The sequence below is a fragment of the Lissotriton helveticus genome, chromosome 9 (assembly GCF_964261635.1).
Source record: "Lissotriton helveticus chromosome 9, aLisHel1.1, whole genome shotgun sequence".
NCBI lineage: Eukaryota > Metazoa > Chordata > Amphibia > Caudata > Salamandridae > Lissotriton > Lissotriton helveticus.
This window is the reverse complement of record NC_136070.1, coordinates 332,843,718-332,863,860: the sequence shown is the minus strand read 5'-3', so window position 1 is coordinate 332,863,860 and position 20,143 is coordinate 332,843,718. Positions and strand designations below refer to the sequence as shown.

The following is a 20,143-nucleotide window of genomic DNA, read 5'->3' as shown; positions in this document are numbered from 1 at the left end:
GCCTGTAGTTGGCAGTGAAAATCTAGCTGTTGCCCACTACGTTAAGAATATATATGATGCTCTTACCGCTGAAGCCATCTCAGCCAATCTCATGGTAGACTTCGTCGTAGACATGGTCATGTAAGCGGGGTAATTGCAGACTAGCACGACGTCATAGATGACCGTCATGAGCAACCCTTCCAAACGAGGCTGTCAGACGACAGCCATATACAATGCCATTGAAGATGAGGCATTCATAAGTGAGGGCATCCGTAGATGAGGGTAACAAATGGGGCCATTTGTCCTTCGTAGATGAGGCCATCGGTAGATGCGGCCATTGGTAGATGAGATCATCAGGAGATGAGGCCATTGGTAGATAAAACCATTGATAGACAGAGCCATTGATAGACTAGGTCATTGGTAGACGAGGCCATTGTAAGACAAGGCCATTGACATACAAGGCCATTATGCGAGCAAGCCCTTTACAGAGGAAGCCATTGGTAGACTAGGCCATTGGTGGTAAACGTGACCATTGGTAAACGTGTCCATTGTTAGTGAATGATGCTGTCATAGAAGACAGTCATAGCAATACCATCATAGATGAGGTTAAAATAGGTGATATCCTCCGTAGATGACTCATAGATGAGGCAATTGAATGATGGTCAGCCATAGATTATACCATGCATAGATGGAGCCATGTGTAGTATAGACCATGCACAAATGAGGCCATATGTATATGAAGCTACCTTGATAAAGCTGTCATAGACGTCCGTCGTAGCTAGGCATTGCCATTGTAGATGACACCATCAAAGATCAGCAGTCATCAATGTGCGGCCGTCGTCGACGACCGTCGTAGACGAGGCCCGTCGTCGACGACCGTCGTAGACGAGGCCCGTCGTCGACGACCGTAATAGACGAGGCCCGTCGTCGACGACCGTCATAGACGAGGCCCGTCGTCGACGACCGTCATAGACGAGGCCCGTCGTCGACGACCGTCGTAGACGAGGCCCGTCGTCGACGACCGTCGTAGACGAGGCCCGTCGTCGACGACCGTCGTAGACGAGGCCCGTCGTCGACGACCGTCGTAGACGAGGCCCGTCGTCGACGACCGTCGTAGACGAAGCCGTCGTCGCCGATCGTCGTAGACGAAGCCGTCGTCGACGACCGTCGTAGACGAGGGTGTCGTCGACGACCACCGTAGATGAGGCGGTCAACAACAACCCTCGTAGAAGAGGCCATCGTCGACGACCATCGAGGAAGAGGCCGTCGCTGACGATCATCGTAGATGAGGATCATTTTGGTGAGGCAGTAATATTAGACATGGAGATATTTGGTATATACTCCCAATGTCCGGTCAAGAGGGCTTGCCTGATGTAGGGATGAAAAAAGGGAGTTGTATCCTCTGTGAGAAGTGCCTATAAAGACTCAAGGTGAATCTTATGGCTTTTATGCACGCCCTCAGTAGCGCGACTTCTCCCTTCGACCTCACCTCATCCTCCTCAGAAGTGGCAGGTTTTTATGCGCGCCCTCAGTAGGCTCCTGGCGCGACTTCTCACTTCTACCTCTCCTCATCCTCCTCAGAAGTGGCCGGTAAAAGTCTCTGACCCAAAGCGGCCTCATCTCTCAGAACATGAGAGTTATTGAGGAAAAAGGTTAGACATAAATCATAGTCTATTACCTTGTTTACTGCCATTCTGCCATATTACCGCCTTAATTGGGTCAGAAAAATGAAGTATGAGCTTGTAATCCAAAAAGAAGTAAAACTGAAGAAAAAACTGAGCAGAGCTCAGGGAGACTCCCTTCACCCACGACGTGCGGTGAAAATCTGAGGAGAGCTGGCTCTGCAGAGAGGGTTCTGGAGGGTGCTGTGAGCTGATTGGTTGGAGCAAAGACTTTGGTCTTTTTTACATAATGAGGTAGATAGGCTACTATAATTTAGGCCTCGGGACTATTCCTAGGGCCTACTACTACTACAAAGTGCTTTTTGCACTGCTTTTTTATTTACCGTGGGACTCCCGCCTCGTCGACGGGGAATGATTCAGGCATGTGAATCTATGAAAGATACCCCAATACTGGATAAATGGCTAACCTTCAGGTTTTGCCTTCCTCCTCAGGCCACTGACATTTTATGAGTCCTTTATTGATCCCACTTTGGCTAGATCGGTGATCCATCAGATTTCTCACTCATCAAACCCATGTGTGGCTAAATTCTTATCAAAGAGTTTTTGCTCTTCCTTTCAGAGCCTGATCAGATGGACAGATCAAAATTCCTCACTGGATTGGAAAATTAAACTGAGGTAAGGTGCCATCAATACTGTTGTTCCTAGCAGAAATACAGAACCTCAGACTTCATCCTCACAATTTTGGTCAGCAGCCAGAGTTCTGAAACCTAGAAGACACACATCAGAGGAATAAATCATCTTGGATTTATCATTCTGCCTTCTTTTAACTTTATAGAGAGGCTGAAAATCAGCTTGTTCCACATATTCAGTTGTGACAAACACAGAAGAAAAAGCATTTCTGACCAGGCAAAATTCAAGGAAATATGCAAAACCTCTATTCAAATCTTTACTGACTGAAAAGCTGAGGCCTTAGAAAATATATATTAACACAGTGAAGCAAAGAAGATTCAAGTAGAAGGATGCATTATGCATTTCACATGCCAAAGCAATTCCTCTAACCAAGGACAGCAGCACGTTGATCAGATCTATCAAATAATGTATTAAAAAACAAAGAACTAGTTTATAATAATCTAGAACCATGGATGCTTAAGCTGGTTAAAAAAAAAAACGCTAGTCAAGGAAAACTTTGAGCAAGTTTCCTGAGTGAGGTGTACAAGAAATTACCTACTGGTTTCCTGGATGGCTCTGTGAGTGAGAAAACCAATATGGATTTTGAAACAAGCACCAGCAAGAACCTTTTTAACATAGGAAAGCTATCAAATGGCATATTTAATAACAGTTTAAAATGAAGACAAACATTCAGACAAGTAGCAGCTGCAAATACCTTCGTAGTGATAGCTGCTGTCTGAGATGTGCTTTTGGAAACAGAGCCGGGAGAGCCTGGTGACCCTGGGGAACCTGGAGATCCTGGGGAACCGGGAGACCCAGATAGGCTGCTTGCGGATGACTGGCTGGTGAGGTTAGTTTTTGTACCACTAGAGAATGAAAGTTTAAAACTTGGACTTTGTCGACCTGTGAGATTCGTTTTCAAAAGCACCTCTTTTTCTTCACTGTCTTTTACTGAAACAAAGAAAACAAATAGATTACAAAACACAGGATTTGTTGGCAAGCCATGGCCTTTTACACTACCCAAATAAGAACAGAACTATGGGCAGGGTGGTGCCTCGCCAATTATAGTCTTAGTGACCCACTACACTCCAGTGAACAAGAACATGTTACAAATATGGGCTCTTTGACATCTTTGATTTTAAGATGCAACTTTCTAGCCTTCCCCAAGTAGCAGGATCTCCAACTACACACTCCCCAATTTATTTTTTAGCCTATTATAACAAATTCAAAGTACACCTATTCGCGAGGCAAGATCCATATAAAACACCCATTCCTGAATATCAGTAAACCCAGTATGCTCTTTATAAATTAATTCTGCCACTGTATCACATTTTTTCACCTTTAAATGTTATTAAAATATAGACACCATTTCATATCAAGGTTATTACTATATCTAGAAAGCCCATCACAGCTAGCATCCCACATTCTTCATAACAGTCACCAAATGAGTCAAAGAAGTTTCCAGCTACTTCTGCTTCATACAACAATATAATTGGATCATAGGTCACAAGTGCAACCAATGCACAACCTCCTTCCAAGATCTTTGTACCTAACAGCATTCTTAAATTTCCAATTTAGCCCACAAAACCTGCTTTATACATTGCTCTAGCATCTGGTAGCATGATCTTACTACAAGTCATTACCAGAATAAAGATCCCAAGAAATAACTGTTAGTGTGAATCCTTTTAATTGGATTGCCTCTATGTCTATAACATCCAATTCTTCCCTCTACATTTATTTCAGTTTTAGCATGGAATATTCTTCTGTGTTCATAAAAATGTGACCACAACACATTAGGTGCATGATGAGTTGCGAATACCATGATCTTGGGAGACAATCTCTTCAAAAAGCCCATCATTAGCAACCAAATCTGACAAAACATTTTTCAGTAGATTAAATGTATCCTTCACTCACAATCAATAGACTTCTCAGCTCTAGAAAAAATTATACAGTGAGGCTATATTTATTAATTTAAATGTAATTGTTTGCAAATCCTTCCAGCATTCCCACTAGAGTTTCTACTTGCGAACTTTAATCAAATTGATCCTCTATATAGATGCCTCTGATGAAGCAAGAGCATTATGGTTCAGAGATTTATATGAATCTCAATGGTTTTTGACGCAAGAAAAAATGTTCAACCATTTTCCCCATTTTAATTGGATGAAAATATTAAATAGGAATGCAGCTTCTCAATGTCTTCTGACTGAAGAAAATAGCGGAAAACCTTTGGTTGTATAAATATTTATGATTAAACCTTCCTATCCATTTGCACTTACTTTAGACTATTCCTACAGTGACTCATTTTTCCCTATATGAATGTTTCTAAACATACAAAAAGACAAATATAACAATTTTTATCTTAATGTGCCCCATATGTATAACTTTAGACACAGAGCTTGCAGTCTTGTTTGTTGCTGAAGAGCTGCTGCCCCTTGAAGGGCATGTCAACCAAATGTGCTTCGCATCACCTACACGTAGAAGAGGGGCTTTATGGCTCATGAACGCATCAAGTACATCATGAAGCACAAATCAGTTTAGTCAATGCATATTTTACATCTGAATCAGCTGGGAGAATGAGTGGGCACCCTGAGAACCAAGACATCTATCCTCTTGGACTACTGTGTCTGTCCAGGAGAGTCACTGGGAAATTGGCAAGCTTTGCGTTCACCAAGGAAGCCTGTGCTACAAGCCTCTTGGAAGTTGGGTGAGCATCAAGGATTATTGGTGTCCAGCAACACATCACTGAAATTATACACCTGTTTGTCAAGTGACAAAATCATTGAACACATTGTTTCATCACGGTGTGAACTGGCATTGCAAGTGCTGCCACTGCTTTCATTACAACCACCACATAAATAACGGCCTCCTCAGAAAGGGGACACTCTAAAGTAAGCAGGTCTCCCTTCAGATGATGTGGCTAAGCCACTGATATTTTTTTATGTCCAGCAACCACAACATATACAAGGTTGCCAGTCTCCCTCCGCTCAGAAAGGATACCGTTCTTCATAGAAATAACGAAATCAAAACTGAACTGTTCAAAGCTTTGGTTACGGCCCATGCGGCACTATATGAATACGGCCCGATGTATCTGAGGAAATTTTTTCGTTTTATGTCCTGGGTAGACACTTGCGTTTCTCAAATACGTGCCTGGCCTCCATACCCAAAATTTGTTTGAAAAGAAAGGGGGGCAGCACACTGTCTTATTTGGCAGTTAAGTCGTGGAACTCTCTCCCCCTGGAGCTCTGCAGTCTTCAAAACCCCGCTCAGTTCAGGAAAAAACGTAAAACTTTCCTATTCAATTAAGTTTTCTTCTGTTTTCACTGTGTTCATGTGCTGGCTTCTGAGTAGCCGTGCGCGTTACAAATCACCCATAACATAACAGGTCTGAGAATATAAAAATGCCAGAGATCCTGAAACAGACTGAAAACATTTATACTGGCATGATGCATTATGTGAGGTGGTTGCTAGTGTAGATAATAGTTTTGAATCCAAAACACCGCCGCAGAGATTGGCACCAATGGTTTCTGAAGCAGTTGGATACCTAGATCTTGGAAAAGCAGGGTATTTGAACTATATCAAACACACAAAAATGCGACAGAGGGGAGTATGTGTGGAAATCTGAAATGCCTTAAGTCAAACCAGGGGGTCAGACAGCAAAAAAAACAACACAGGATGAGGTACTTTACAATGGCAAGCATACCATCTTGAAAATATCTTTTTGAATTTTGTCAATTTAAAACCAATTCATGTATCTTTTACTGAATGAGGAACAGTAGATTTTGGAATGCTAAATACCATTAAGTGCCAAGGTTAAAACGTTTCTAAAGTGGATTGACTTGCAAGATCAGAGGTGCAAAACACAATTAAATTCTGCTGAGGATTTGTTTGTTCCATTATAAGCCACCATAACAAAGAATTGCACTAATTTTTGACATCAAATAATCCAAAGCATTGTTGCTGCATTCAATCTCTTATCAAACAGATGGTCCCACAAAACATGATTCTGCACAACTGCATTACAGAACAGTTTTATGTGCAATTTCAGTTTACCTGTACTCAATTCACATATACCTTGTGATTGAACCACATAAATCTTGCATAAATATGTACTGCAAAATCCAGATTCCAGTACAACAAAACACACCATACTATTACATTAGGAAAATGCAAATGTCATAAAAAGCATCTTCTAGAAACGGGACTGGAAGTACAGTGGAAGCATGCTTAAAAGTGCTCTGCAATCATATACAAAGGGTAAGCATTCAACAATGATCACTAATGCAGAACTACAACTACAGGCAGATTCTTTCACCTTCGGACACAGAAACAAACCCTTTCTGAAATACTTACATTTTTTCCTTTCCATAAATTTACTGATAGGATCTATAATATCCTCATCAGTCTTTGCTTTTTCAGATGGCGGCACCACTGCTTCCCCATCTTCAAGCTCATCCTCATCTGTGTTGAACCACATTTCTTCCTCGTCTTCCAACGTTCTAGCATCCCTCCGGTACCGATGGTTCCTCAGAATAGAACGCATGCTGCAACAAAGTACGAAGAAATTGTACGTTTAACACAAGTCATTGAGTTCATCTGAATTACCACCAAAAGTGTTAAAACAAAAGCTGTTGGCATTTTGAGGTAACTTTACTTTGCATGTTCTGTGAAGTGTTTCTTAATGCAACTTTTTTTCTCTCTAAATGGAATTTTATGCTCCCAAATTTTGACAGCAAGAAAGGCAGTTAAAAACTTGACAGTAGTAGAGCGAGCATTTAAAATAAACAATCAGCAGCAATATTATGTGATTGTTTACCATAGGTCTAAGCCAACACACATTCAATTTTCCATCATCAAATCCATAGCAAAGAAAAAAAAGGCTCCTTCACGTAAGCAGTGTACTTAAATCTGAGTAGACAATCAATAATTGATGGCTTCCCTTGGTTACCTTGATAATGAAAAATTGTGTTCACTAACAAGACACAAAGAAGAGTAAAGCTTGTGGAAAGTCATTACAAAGAGCAGACACACAAACAAGATTGTAAGCAAATGTTTCTGATTAGGGCTTAGGTAAATTGTGCAAAAGGCCTGCATTTTAGGATACCCTTGAGCTATTAAGTAGAAGGCCTTTTTACCACAACTTAAAAAGGGTTCCAGTGCCTGAATCCTTGCAAAAAACAAAACAGCATTATGTAGCTAGGATTCCACACAAGCATTGGGTGGCATGTAATGCAAAACTGGGCTGAATGACAGCTCAATAACACTGAGAGGAGTCAATCATACATTAAAATATAACCACAATTAATCAGTGCCAAACAGGCAAAAATGTACTTCACAGGCCATGCAACAAACCTAACACTATGGGTGCATATCACACTCCAAATTGCGAGAAGTAAATAAGGATTCTGTTTTTATCTACAGATGATGGACAAGCTACTTCCACATTTCAGTTTTCCAGAGCAAGGGTATCTTTCCCAGATTCACAAAGTCAGAATATCATCTTGGACTACAACCCAGGACAATCAAGTAAAATATCATGTAACTATCATCTTGGACTACAATAAAAGTTGATTGAACATTTGTAAATCAGGACTCATGAGCTAGCATCTCGTGAACAAACATCACAATATTCTATCCCTAGTATAACGGGATGATTTGAATGTCTAGCTACGTCATCAGACTTGGACCAGTGCAAGTTAGCAATCCCTTGCTCTTAAGCTAAAAATAGCTCATACCAGCATTCTTCTTGTGGTGGAAGTTGGGAGCTGGCAGCACATTCTGTTTTCCGGAGTTGTCAGAGCTGTTAAAATCATTGATAAACATTTAAGGCATGGTTGGAACTATGCTGGACTGCGATTGTCCACAACAATTTTCAAGACAGAACCTTTCGTTGTCAAGACATTTACGCATTTAGTTAAGAGGGGGAACTTCACCAGAGTCCATCAATATGCAGTTCTTGATTGAAGAACAATCCTTCATTTGTATCATATGCCCTCCGTTGGATTTTGTTTGTTTTGGTGTCTAAGAATTCATAAAAAATTAGAGCTATTTTTATAAATTGGTGTCAGATTTCTATTGTGTCAAGTTTTTCTCATTCAACTGCTCTGGAATTTCTAAGATTTTGTGTTTTATTAATCCAGGTCCAATCTCTGAAGAGTATTGCCCAACTTTATTTTCGTACAGCATCTCTTGGTTAACATGTTTCTTCTATTATCTTTTAACACTTTAAAACAATGGGTGGCATAGTGTCTTTAAATTTCAGAATATATCCTTCCTTGATATCCTGTGACAAACTATTTAGCCTTTATGCCATAGGTAGGTTTGTAAAATTTGGATGGAGGCTTGAATTTAAAGCCCCATTTCTATTGGTGGGTGTTGCTCTGTTTGGTGCAGATTAGTCTGGTATATTTGACTTGCTAAAGAGCGTCCTTTTAGTCATTGCCCCGTATTTGCCAACATTTTTTTTTCCTTTAGCTACCCCTGTACGTGGGCTCTTAGACACCCCTGAAAGAAAAAGTTATTTACCTGCAGTAATGATCTTTCTGGTGAATACACTATCTACCTGCAGATTCCTCATTTGTAGATTTCCATATGCTTGACTTCATCCGGAAATTTCAAAGGTCTGAAATTGATATAGTGCAGTACCAAAACATAAATCGGGATCTTATTAACTTTCCCTGTAACTGTCCATCAAACTTACGAGATGGGCAGGTTAGCTATGAATCAACAGGCAGATAGATTATCCACCAGAAGGATTGTGACCCAAGGTAAGTACATTTTTCTTCTGATGGGTACTTCTACCTGCAGACTAGATTACAAAGCAATACCCTAATAGGAGGAGGGTTCATGGATGGTTAAACGAGGAAATCCTGCAAGACTGACCTGGCAAAGTGACCATCTCTGGGCACTTCAGAAAGCAGACAGTAATGTTTGTCAAAGGTATGCAAAGTTACACTCTGTGTGGTGTAGTCGTGTGACCTCCTCGTGTAATAAACTCACAAACCCCTCTTGGGTCTAGTCAGGCTCTTCTGCAAAACCTTAGCTCATGCCTGGGCTTTGAGCAGTCAGGCTTTGTCAAAGCAACAAATACAAGTACATTTGGAAGTACCAAAACAGTTGAAAATGAAAGAAACGTGACACAAAGGAAATCAGATGCCAATTTATAACAAGCATTTGCAATGCAATAGGTCTCGCACATTTACTCACGTTTACGCTATTGGCATTGTAAATGACTGACTTATTTATGTTTTAAAAACGAAAACAAAAAAGACCTAAATATTCACGTTTTATAGAGAAATATAAGGACAGATGATCACCCAGGGACAGTAGGGAGTTCTGTGAAATTTATTCACCCTGCTTCCATCTACCCTCTGACCTGAACCCATAAAAACACAAAGGTCAAGGAATTAAAAACCCAGGAGAGCTCAGAATACCCGGAAGCGGAAACTAAGAGGGTGTCGAGCTTTCTACTATACACAGAGCAAAGAAAGTGGTTTTATGACCTCAGGACAAGAGCTGGGGAAGGCCAGAAAAACACAAAAGGCAGACTTTCTAAGAAAGATGTCCTCAGCCTAAATGTCACTTAAAAACACCGATTTTATTAATCTGCTAAAAGAAACGCATTCCAACCAGAAGGCAAACTTAATAACCAACAACTATTTTTGACTTCCTCAAAGAAACTGCTCGTATATATATTTAATTCTGCTTTCCACGTTTGTCGAACCACAATTACACGGTGCATACCAATTAGGCACAATGCTTTCTTAAACCACGGTTCACAGTAGCAGCCATTACAGAGACATGATCCAGTTCCAGGACTTCCAGCTGCTTCACTAAACCTGAGTCACCTCGGACTCTTCACTGCCCCATCCATGTTTCTTCGAGTTGGGGAAAAACAGATGCGGAAATATGAAATTCACAGACCGGCTTCAAGGTTGAACGCCTATGGAACTGGTTCTGCAGATCAAAAGACAAAATCCTATAGAGAAATTTGCAAAATAAGCAAGCTTACTGAGTTTACTGTACTATACTGAGAAGCTCTCAAAGAATTCAAAGAGAGCTCACTTTAGTCGGTCCCTTAGAAGACGGTGGCACTGAAATTACCAGATAACCTAATGTGCATCAAACTGTTCTTTATATAAAATCAGTTTTCATGTACTATATAACCATGTTGCATTTCTAAACACATAAACCAGAATGGTCTAGTGGGAGAGAGCATTCCTTCATGAAGTACAAGTAATGTATTTCTCCAACTCAAAAGACTTAAAAAAACAATATACCAAAGGGAAAGTGTGCTTTTGCCTTCATGCACGTTTAAAAATCAGATATGGAACAATTTTACGTCATATCATGCCACATCTAAGGGATTGCTCGTTATTCGAGCTGCTTCCTGTGAGGAGTGCTCTTTCTCACGGTGCGTGGCAGCTGTGTACTTTGTCAAAACGTGGGTGTTCGTCAGCAAACACAGTCTGCTCCTTCGCCATTAATCCTTGCTCTTGTTCATGCCAGGTACACTTAAAATGGGCATATGCGAAACGTGTACCATGTACTCGGTACTGCTAGGACGTGTTCGGATGCCGGAAGAAAGAAGTCAGTTGATTAACTGAAAATATGTACCTTTAACTGTATTTATTCAACCAACGCGATCGAAATGGTAAATGTACACCTACGCATGTACATACATAACCAGGGCTTTAAGTGGGATGAAAATACTGGGGAGGGGGAGCATCTCAAAGGCGCACAGCTTCTTGAAAGAGGACTGCTCCTTAAAATAAATAAGTGCGGCCGCTATAGTTAAAGTGGACCGCGCGGTAAAGTAAATAAATAAGGATATAAAATCAGGCGTGTGCTGGGATGTCATGGGTGGAATAGGCGAGAGCATTAAAGAAAATAGTGCTCACCAACTTATAAGGAAGACCGGGTAACACCACCGGGGAAAAAGATCCAGTCATTATGGGAGGTAACAAATGGAGACAAGGCGGTACCCAGGAGCGACTACAAGCCTCATACTGAATCGGAAGCCAGTGTTTACGAAGGACAATGATACCAGACAATGAAAAGTATGGGTGAAGAGTGGGCGAGGCTTACAAACCATGCTCTACTACTGCATGCCTCGCAGAGCGAGCAGCGCATGCGCGTTGCCGCTAGGATCGACCTAAAAATAAATCAAAGAGAATCCCCCCCATTTCCCCCCCCACCCCCACATACTGTAACCACGGCCTGCGCAGGCACCACGGCAGGGCCCACGTGCACCAGCATGCATGCGTGACTAGGGGAACGCAGAAAGCCAGTAGACCTAGGGATATGAGGACCCTCAGAACAAAAATTCACATGCCTTGCTGAAAAGGATGGGGCCATTTCCTGGATGTCAGCAATCCACTGGAGTAGAGGGAAGGTGCGGAGAAGGGTGGTGTCCTGTACCAACCCTATCAAGAATATTCATTGGTACGGCCACAGGTGAGAAAAACCCAGGTCGTCTAGGTACAGGAATATTGGGAGCTGGAGCTTCTACATGAAAGCTTGAGGTGCCGATGTTAAACCAAACAGAAGAAAATTGGTGATGCGCAGAACCCACCACAAATGGCAAGAACGTCTGCTGTTACCACAAGATAGGGATGTGGAGGAATGCATCCAGCAGGTAGAGTGAAACCATCCAGTCTCCAACCTGCAAAATCATTAACACTTGAGCTAGCGTCAACGTCTTGAAATTTTCCTTTTTGAGGAAGATGTTCAATTCCCTGAAGTCCAGGAGCTGACACTAACGGCTATCCTTCTTGGGCACCAGGAAATAACATGCGTAAATACCATGACCCTTCTTCTGTTCCGACAGTAACTCCTTTCCATTTGAGTGCTGCCACCTCTTGTAGTACGGCCAGGTTGTCAACAGGATGGAGGGGAAGGGATGGGGCAGCGGAACCTGCTGGAAGAAAAGAGTGTAATCCCTTTTTGCAATACAGAGGACCCACTGGTCCGGAGTAATGGCCTTCCATGGCTGGGAGAAAGCAGGACACCCACCCCCAAACAGTCTCAGAGTGAGATTGTGGGAGTAAACCAGGTCTGCTTGCCTTGTGGGGCAAGAAGGGGAGGAGGGATAATGGGCAGATCTTCAGCTCTTACCTCCAATTCAGCTTTTGCATTGCCTTACAAATTGATTTTGTTGCTGTTGCTACTGGGTTTGGGGTTGAAAGGTCTTGAAAAGCCATAAAAACATTTGAACTGGTGATAGGCTATTGCAGGTGGTGTTAATTGCAAACCCAGGGAGCAGGCTTTAGCTAGCTGGTCTTAACAACTAGTGCCAAAGCTGCCTTTTCCCCACAGAGGCAAGAATCATCAAATGGCAAGGTCATAAACTTAGAATGAACATCTGATGAAATGTGAGGGGTACGCTGTCAAACATGCCTCTGAATGGGGACAGACTTTTAAGCCATACTACTCGCAGAAAAGGTCTTCTTACCCGGGCTCCAGGGTCTTTGACTACATGCCCAAAGGGGCCACTGGGAAAGTACCTGCTGAATGTAAATAGGAAGCCTGAATTGCCAGGCTTTCAGGGAAGGAATAAGCAGAGCGGAATAATGGATCACTTGTCAGGACAAGTCGGGTGCAGCTGGGAGGGTCGTGTTAATCGGTTCTCGGGTCAACAGTCTTTGTCCATTCCTTTTGTGTCCATCGAAATCTTAAGTCCTGGTGTCAGGGAGTTCCCTAAATGCTCAATTAGGTGAGCTAAAGGGAGTGAGGAATAGTAGCCAATTGGCTCTAGGTTCACTACACCTCCTAGATGACCACTTCCTTTGGGGAGAGGGCATCACCCTGTACCAGAATTCCTAATTCCATCACACACAAGAGGAGGGAAATCTTAATTTCCTGTTCACTTCATGCTAGTCACCCTAGAGGTGTGTCCAGCCTGGCAGTGTAACCTGCACCTTGCATAGCTATCATACCCATGATCTTGCTCGCTGTCCTCACTGTCAGCTCGCCCCTTCTGGTAGTGGCGTGTCTCCTTCAGCAGGGCAAGTGTTCTCTTGTGGCTGGGAAACACCTTGCTCTGTATGGTTTTGATCTGTGCGCCCAGGAAGATCTTCACGTGCTCTGGTTCCATTGAAGATTTCCCCCAGTGTATGGAGAACCCCAGGTCTGTCAGCGACTCTGTGACCCGCTGTGCATGTTCCTTGCATGTCCTGTGTGAACTTGCTTTTATCAGCCAGTCGTCGAGGTAAGGGTATACATTGATCCCTTCCCTCCGCAGGTGCGCTGCCACGGCAGCGAGACATTTGGTGAAGACCCTTGGTGCAGATTTTAGTCCGAAGGCTAGGGCTGTGAACTGGTAGTGGGAGCTTCCGCAGGAAGCGTGCCGACGTCACAGGACGTACACCAGAAGGTGGGACGTCGACGCCCACCTGGGCTACAAAAAAAAAAAAAAAAGACTACGATTTCGGACCCAACCACTAGATTGCGGAATAATGCACAGCATAGTGAATCCAGAAAGATTCACGCTTCAAAACGGTACATATTGGTATATGGTAATTAGCCTTAAATTTAAAAAAAACAAAACATTGAAATGACAAAGGAACAGATTCTGAGACAGCCAACAACAGAATAGAATGAGACAATCTGATCAACTAAGCCCTCGGAGGATGAATTCCTGTGCCTCATACCAGATGCATCAACATAGGTAAAGTTCCATGCATTGTGCATTTTTATCTGTGCTTACAACGAAGTCAATAGCCTCTCATAAGATGTCACTATTTTGCAGCAGAGATTAAACTTCTTTGAAGGAAGCTTGGTGCAATATAGGCAAATGCATGAATGATCTGGTAAGGTGGTTGTTTCCTAGAGAACACATGCAGGTCACCTGCAAGTAAGACTGGATGCATGCTGCGCACATTTGATGCTGGCTCAATGGCACTATAAAACAATGTAGATGAATAAATGTGAAATTGTCTAAGAATCCAAGGGCATGGTTCTGAAGGTTATATTTTAGTAGCTTGCACAAAGTGAAAAATATACAAGTTGGAGACAACAAGCTGAAAAGGAAGTAAGTGGACAAAGCAGCAGAGGCTTAAGGTGGATCACACAGACTTACAAGCACATACATTAACACTATCATTTTTATTCACTAACTAAACACTGTTCACGTGCTGATAAATCTGAAGGAAACACAGAGGCACCTTTCTGCCACAGATATTAAATGCAAATTCAATGAATAGCAGCTTTCACGAGTAGTGCTGCAAACAATCACTGGGATACACACAAATAAATGAAACCATGTAATATCCCCCTCCCCCTGCAGTCTTTGAAACAATTTGCAGGACTGCAAGTGAAAGGGTACAGTATAAATTTACTTTAAAGCAACATGTCCTGCTTACTGCTGTAATTACCAATACAAATGCCTTGAATTTTTTGATAACTCTACATAATTGTGAAGGAGAAGTTGGAAAGGAATACCTGTCAAGTTTAGGATTATCTTGCCTTTCCCTTTGTTGCTCATAACGTAGTTTCAGTCCTTTAAAGGTCTGCACATATTCCACATCCTCCAGTGCTTTCCAGTAATTCTCGATAACATGAGCCGTCAAAGACTTTATGTCTTCCTAAAACCAAGATGTGGAGCCATGAGACAAAATATTTCAATTTTGGGTTGAGCTAAAATCTAGGCAGTTATCAGTCAAGCCATTACAATATAACAAAGTTCTTTAATGTGCAGCATTTGAGGTTTGAACACACACAAGGAGAGACATAAAACAACATTTTTAAAACATTGGCTTGTTTTGTAGATTTATATTTATAAGAAAGCAAAGACCCAAATACTAATGATCTGAAGATGTGGGCCAGGAATGTGAAATTTAATGATGGAACAATTAGAAGGTACACAAAATAAATTGGTTGTGTGCAGTTTTAAGAAATTGTTTGCTTCATGATATTCATTTTCCTTTAAAGGTAACATCAAATTTTGAAGGCAATACATTTTAAAGAGCACTATACACTTGAAACCTGTTAAACAGGGAGAGGGGTTGGCCTAACGGCTAAGGCGCTCGACCTCGGACCTGGTGAACTTGGTTCGAGTCTCGGTAACGACGCCAAAAACCCCCTGTGAGTCTGGGCAAATCACTTAATCTCCCCGTGCCTAAAATGAAAGTGTGTCCTCATGTAATGTAACTGGTGCTATGTAAAGCGCTCTGATAACTGATTCGGTTCGGTTCTAGTTCGCGCTATATAAAACTCTGCAAAAAAAACAGACCCACAGCCATAGACCAACAATGTCACCAAACTTTACTGGCAAATCCACAGTCAACCATTGAGACAACTTGCATAACAAACATATTTTGCCATCCTGATCCAGGAAATAACCAATGAATGATAGTCCAATTCTGAAATGTGCATCGTATGTTTATTCCATTTGAAATTAAGGTTCTCACTAATATATATGTACGTTTGTTCATAGCATGGAAAATATGATTCTTGAAGTTGCATGAATCGTGTTTGTTGCACAGTCCTAATAGCAGTCTATAGCACATTCAAACTGTCCATTTACACAGAAGGAATGGAATGATTAAACATCAAGGTATAGCTAAATTAACCTTCATCCAATCAAAACCCCTAAGCTAAATTATGGTTATCCTCCTAACTAGGTGACATGAGAACTCCAGCGAGCTCACTCAGTGCGCGTTGGAAATAAATATCAACGGTATGTGGGCAGGATTTACTCTGGCTCCACTCCAGAAACAATTGAAAAGGATAGCGAAATTTCTACCCTTACTTGTTTCTGAATAATAGGTTAACCTTTTATTTAATTAATGTTAAAATGTCAGACAGACTTCATTAGAGATCCGAAGTGTGGCAAACAGTCATGTTTCAAATAATGTTCCAGCTTCCTTTTTCACTGAACTCACCTGCAGCACATTGCAAAAATCCTGCAGACAACTGTCAATACTCTAATAATGCTTCTTACTATACATGACAGCTCAGTAACAACGCTTCTATACAAAAGCAACACAATCAAAAAAGGCGGCAGCCCACTATAGGCTGGTAGACTACTAGATTGATCAAGCAGGAAACATGCTAATTTCTAGGTAACACTCAAATGTAATGTTATTTCCTCAAAATTAAAACCCTAAGCAAAACATCAAACTTTCACTGTTACTGATATGTATTGGGGTGCTTTTTGTTTGCTCACCTTCTGCCGCGGGGACTGCATCGTGCTCCAGCCTGCACCTTGAGGCCGCTAGTTCTTCCTTTACTTTTCGCGACACCCGCTCCGCGGGTGCCGCTCACTTGCTCCCTTTGGCTGCCTGACCCTGGTGTGAGCGGCTCCACAATCGGTGGAGAGGACACTCGCTCCCAGGAGAGACCGGGCACGTTTGGAAACAGCGTGCGTGGAGCCTACCGGGGGACTGCGAGGACCAGCATCCTCCACTGTACACAGCTGGTGCCTCTTCCCCCGGCGGCCACGCCCCCAGCCTCCAGCGATATTTAGTTCTGGAATTACCGGCACAGTGGGTGCTTTTTGTTTGCTCACCTTCTGCCGCGGGGACTGTATCGTGCTCCAGCCTGCACCTTGAGGCCGCTAGTTCTTCCTTTACTTTTCGCGACACCCGCAACGCGGGTGCCGCTCACTTGCTCCCTTTGGCTGCCTGACCCTGGTGTGAGCGGCTCCACAATCAGTGGAGAGGACACTTGCTCCCAGGAGAGACCGGGCACGTTTGGAAACAGCGTGCGTGGAGCCTACCGGGGGACTGCGAGGACCAGCATCCTCCACTGTATACAGCTGGTGCCTCTTCCCCCGGCGGCCACGCCCCCAGCCTCCTCCTACATAATAGGCGCAATCACCACCGCGACGCGGGACGCGCGCGGGACGGAGCTCGGGGCGAAGACCGGGCAAAGAGCGGGCCGTTTGAGGCCGTTCGAGGACGGAAAGGACTGGTCTGGCCCATACTCTTGGACCCTAACTGTGTTCCCTAGTGCTCCAGCTGCCCAACCACCTGCTGCTGTTGTTGTTTAAAGACCATGTCAACTCGTGAGTACAGAAGCAGGGCAGCCAAGGGTAAACTGAAAGATGGGACACTAGATGACTTTATAACTAAGACTAACACAGCCATTGATAGGGAGATTAATAAAATGCAGCACAGAGTATCTATTGAACTAGAAGCAGCAAGAAGGTTATCTCAGGAGTTGGCCGTCCACAAAAAATCCTCCCTAGGCCATTTTGCTTTCGTGAAATCACCTGACCGTGCTAATGGTCCGGTCCCTATCCTGATCACGACACAGGCAGACATTCATCAGCCACTAGTAGCAACGCCACTTACACCCAAGGGGGGGCACTTATCTCCATCCACCGATATTTTAAGTCTGCCATTAGACGGGGCACTTGGGACGGCTATTGCGGGTGATATGGCCCTCTTTGAAACATCCTCAATTCCCAAACCTATGGAATTGGGTGGGGGGAATTCTCAGCCCCCACAAAAATGGCAAATCAACAAAAGAAAGCGCAATAACACTTCGGCATATCTTAAAAAAAAAGCAAAGGTAGCAGAGGCCCAACTTCCCACTCAGGCACCATTTAATGCACCATTAGAATCCTCTTTAGTAAATAGTACAAACCCTCCCGATTTAAGACTAGAATCGAGTACCGCACAATCGGCGAGTAAAGATAATCTTGTAATAGAAAGCGAGAACGGGGAGGCTCCACTCTGTACTATAAAAGGGAGGGACGTAGAATTTCTGTCAATTGTGTGGGAAACTCTAAAAAAACTTCTAACTCCCCTCGAAGTAAGGCTTGCCCAAATCGAATCTCAGCTCCTCGAAACTGAAAAAAGCATCCTGAATTTAGCAACCCTTAGCGCCCATGTTAACAAACCTACCTGTCCATCCGATACTATTAACTCCACATTACAACCTGCTGACAAAATAGTAGCTGTTGCCATTTCATCTGATGTCACTAAGGATAAACCTATTCCAAAACCTCGGCACAGGGATACTATAGACATCCACAAAAAGGCAGCGGTGGCCACAAACCAGCTGGCGGCACAGTCTGTACCACCTTTGCCAGCCACGGCAGGTCATCTTGCACCACCCCTGGAAGCTGTGACTAAACCGAAGGTTAGAGATTTTAATTTCAAACAATTCACTAACCAACAACCTACCACTCAGAGAGTTAACGCCAATAAAGATCGCCCTAGGGGCTATGTTGATCTTCCACCTGACGTTAGACCCTATGTTGTTGTACTAACAGGGGTCCCGGAACTGCAATACCATCAACAGGAAGACTTTGGTTCATTAAAGAACAAAGTAATCCATTGGCTTAATACCAACAGGCCAATACCAAACCACCTGAGGAGTAAAATCCTCATGGTGCGCCGGGTCCCCTGGATAGGCACTTCGTATAAGTCCATTACAGGTGATTGTGTAGTGGTTTCATTTGAAAATCCTAACACTGCGCAATCTGTACATTCCTGGTATCAAACCAGCGTAAATTCACCGATAGCATCTAGACCACTTACTTATTTTTACCCTCCGCGACCACAACTGAACACAGGAGGGAACTGGAGCTGGATCCCGGAGAGAAAAGGCGGGTGGGTCAGGCCACCCAACCACTGGTCAGACACATACGGTGGGTGGACCGAGGCCCCGACTTATAACAGATTCGGGTGCCTCGAGGAAGTGGATTGACTCACATGTAGGTCAACTGACATTCTACCAGTAGTTGACTCGTTCTGTCGCTCTGTTTATCCTTTGGGCCGATCAGCTTCTCCTAGTCCCCAACCTAAACTGGATCGATCTGCTTCTCCCATACTACAATTTCACTTGGGGAGCCATAATTTAAACTCAGGCGACACTAGATATATAGAACGGGCACCCGTTGAACTCCCTGAGGGTAACATAACTTATAAGTCAACTAATGACAGTAAGAATGATATAGACAAGCCCAGAATAGACCCAAGTAACTAGGTCAATTCCCTTCCTGAGACCAGGTTAAAAACAAACTTAGTGGTAATGGACGGTGTGTCCTCCACCCAGCAAGGACAGTCTGGGCCACGCAAGTGCTCTCTGGCACTCATTGCCACTGATACCCAGGCGGCTCCTGGAGTGGTATCTATACTCTCCTGGAATGTCGCCGGGCTGGCCAATAAATTAGACTCCCCCGAGTGGGTAGAACTTATCGAAGGGCATGACATATGCCTACTACAAGAAACATGGGCCAGGGATAACCACTCCCGTACGGGATATGTGTCATTTGAGATACAGGCAAAATGGGGTGGAAAGGGACGACCATCAGGGGGCCTATTGATTTGGGTGGGATCCCACCTTGGCTGCAGGGCTACAAAACTGGAAACGAACTCAGCCGATTTCCAGTGTGTATCTTTGGAGTGGCCCGGTGGTGTCACTGTAACACTGATCAATGTATACTCGAGATCAGTAGGGATATCAGCTATCTCGAGTACAATTAATGACCTAGTGTTGTTTCTTGATTCTACCACTCCTTGCTCCACACTGATAGTTGGTGGAGATTTCAATACTCAGTACGAACCCCTTCCGGTCCATTTGACAGATTTAACAAGTGAAGAGGATGAACCTTGGGATATTCCCACCTTGGCGGGTCCCCCTATAAAGGCCTGGACGCCACTTGCCTCCCAAATAACATCTCTCACGCTTCGTCACTCGTTGAGGGCTTGTAATGGGCGGATCCAAGGGGACATCCCTCCAAAATACACCTTCAATAGACCCGGATATGAGTCACGTATTGACTATATCCTGGTCTCTGCGAGGGATTGGGCTAAAGTAAGGGACTTTTGTATAGTAGACAGAGCTGATAGTGACCATAATCTACTGTCACTGAGATTTGCGATCCAGGGGTCTCAAACGAGTCGGCCAGAGGTAAATTTGGT

At 43.4% G+C, this 20,143-nt stretch overlaps 1 protein-coding gene across 2 annotated transcripts in view; it reads right to left on the bottom strand.

Annotated features, from left to right (window-relative positions):
- The window catches only part of PPP4R3A (protein phosphatase 4 regulatory subunit 3A), a 358,677-nt gene that overhangs the window by 26,209 nt on the left and 312,325 nt on the right, over nucleotides 1–20,143 (bottom strand). For both annotated transcript variants that reach the window (XM_078660041.1, XM_078660040.1), the window contains exons 12-14: nucleotides 14,709–14,851; nucleotides 6,621–6,811; nucleotides 2,986–3,221 (exon numbers count right to left, since the gene is read on the bottom strand). In XM_078660041.1, coding sequence (XP_078516167.1) covers nucleotides 2,986–3,221; nucleotides 6,621–6,811; nucleotides 14,709–14,851 — 570 coding nt within the window. The remainder of the gene's footprint in view (nucleotides 1–2,985; nucleotides 3,222–6,620; nucleotides 6,812–14,708; nucleotides 14,852–20,143) is intronic.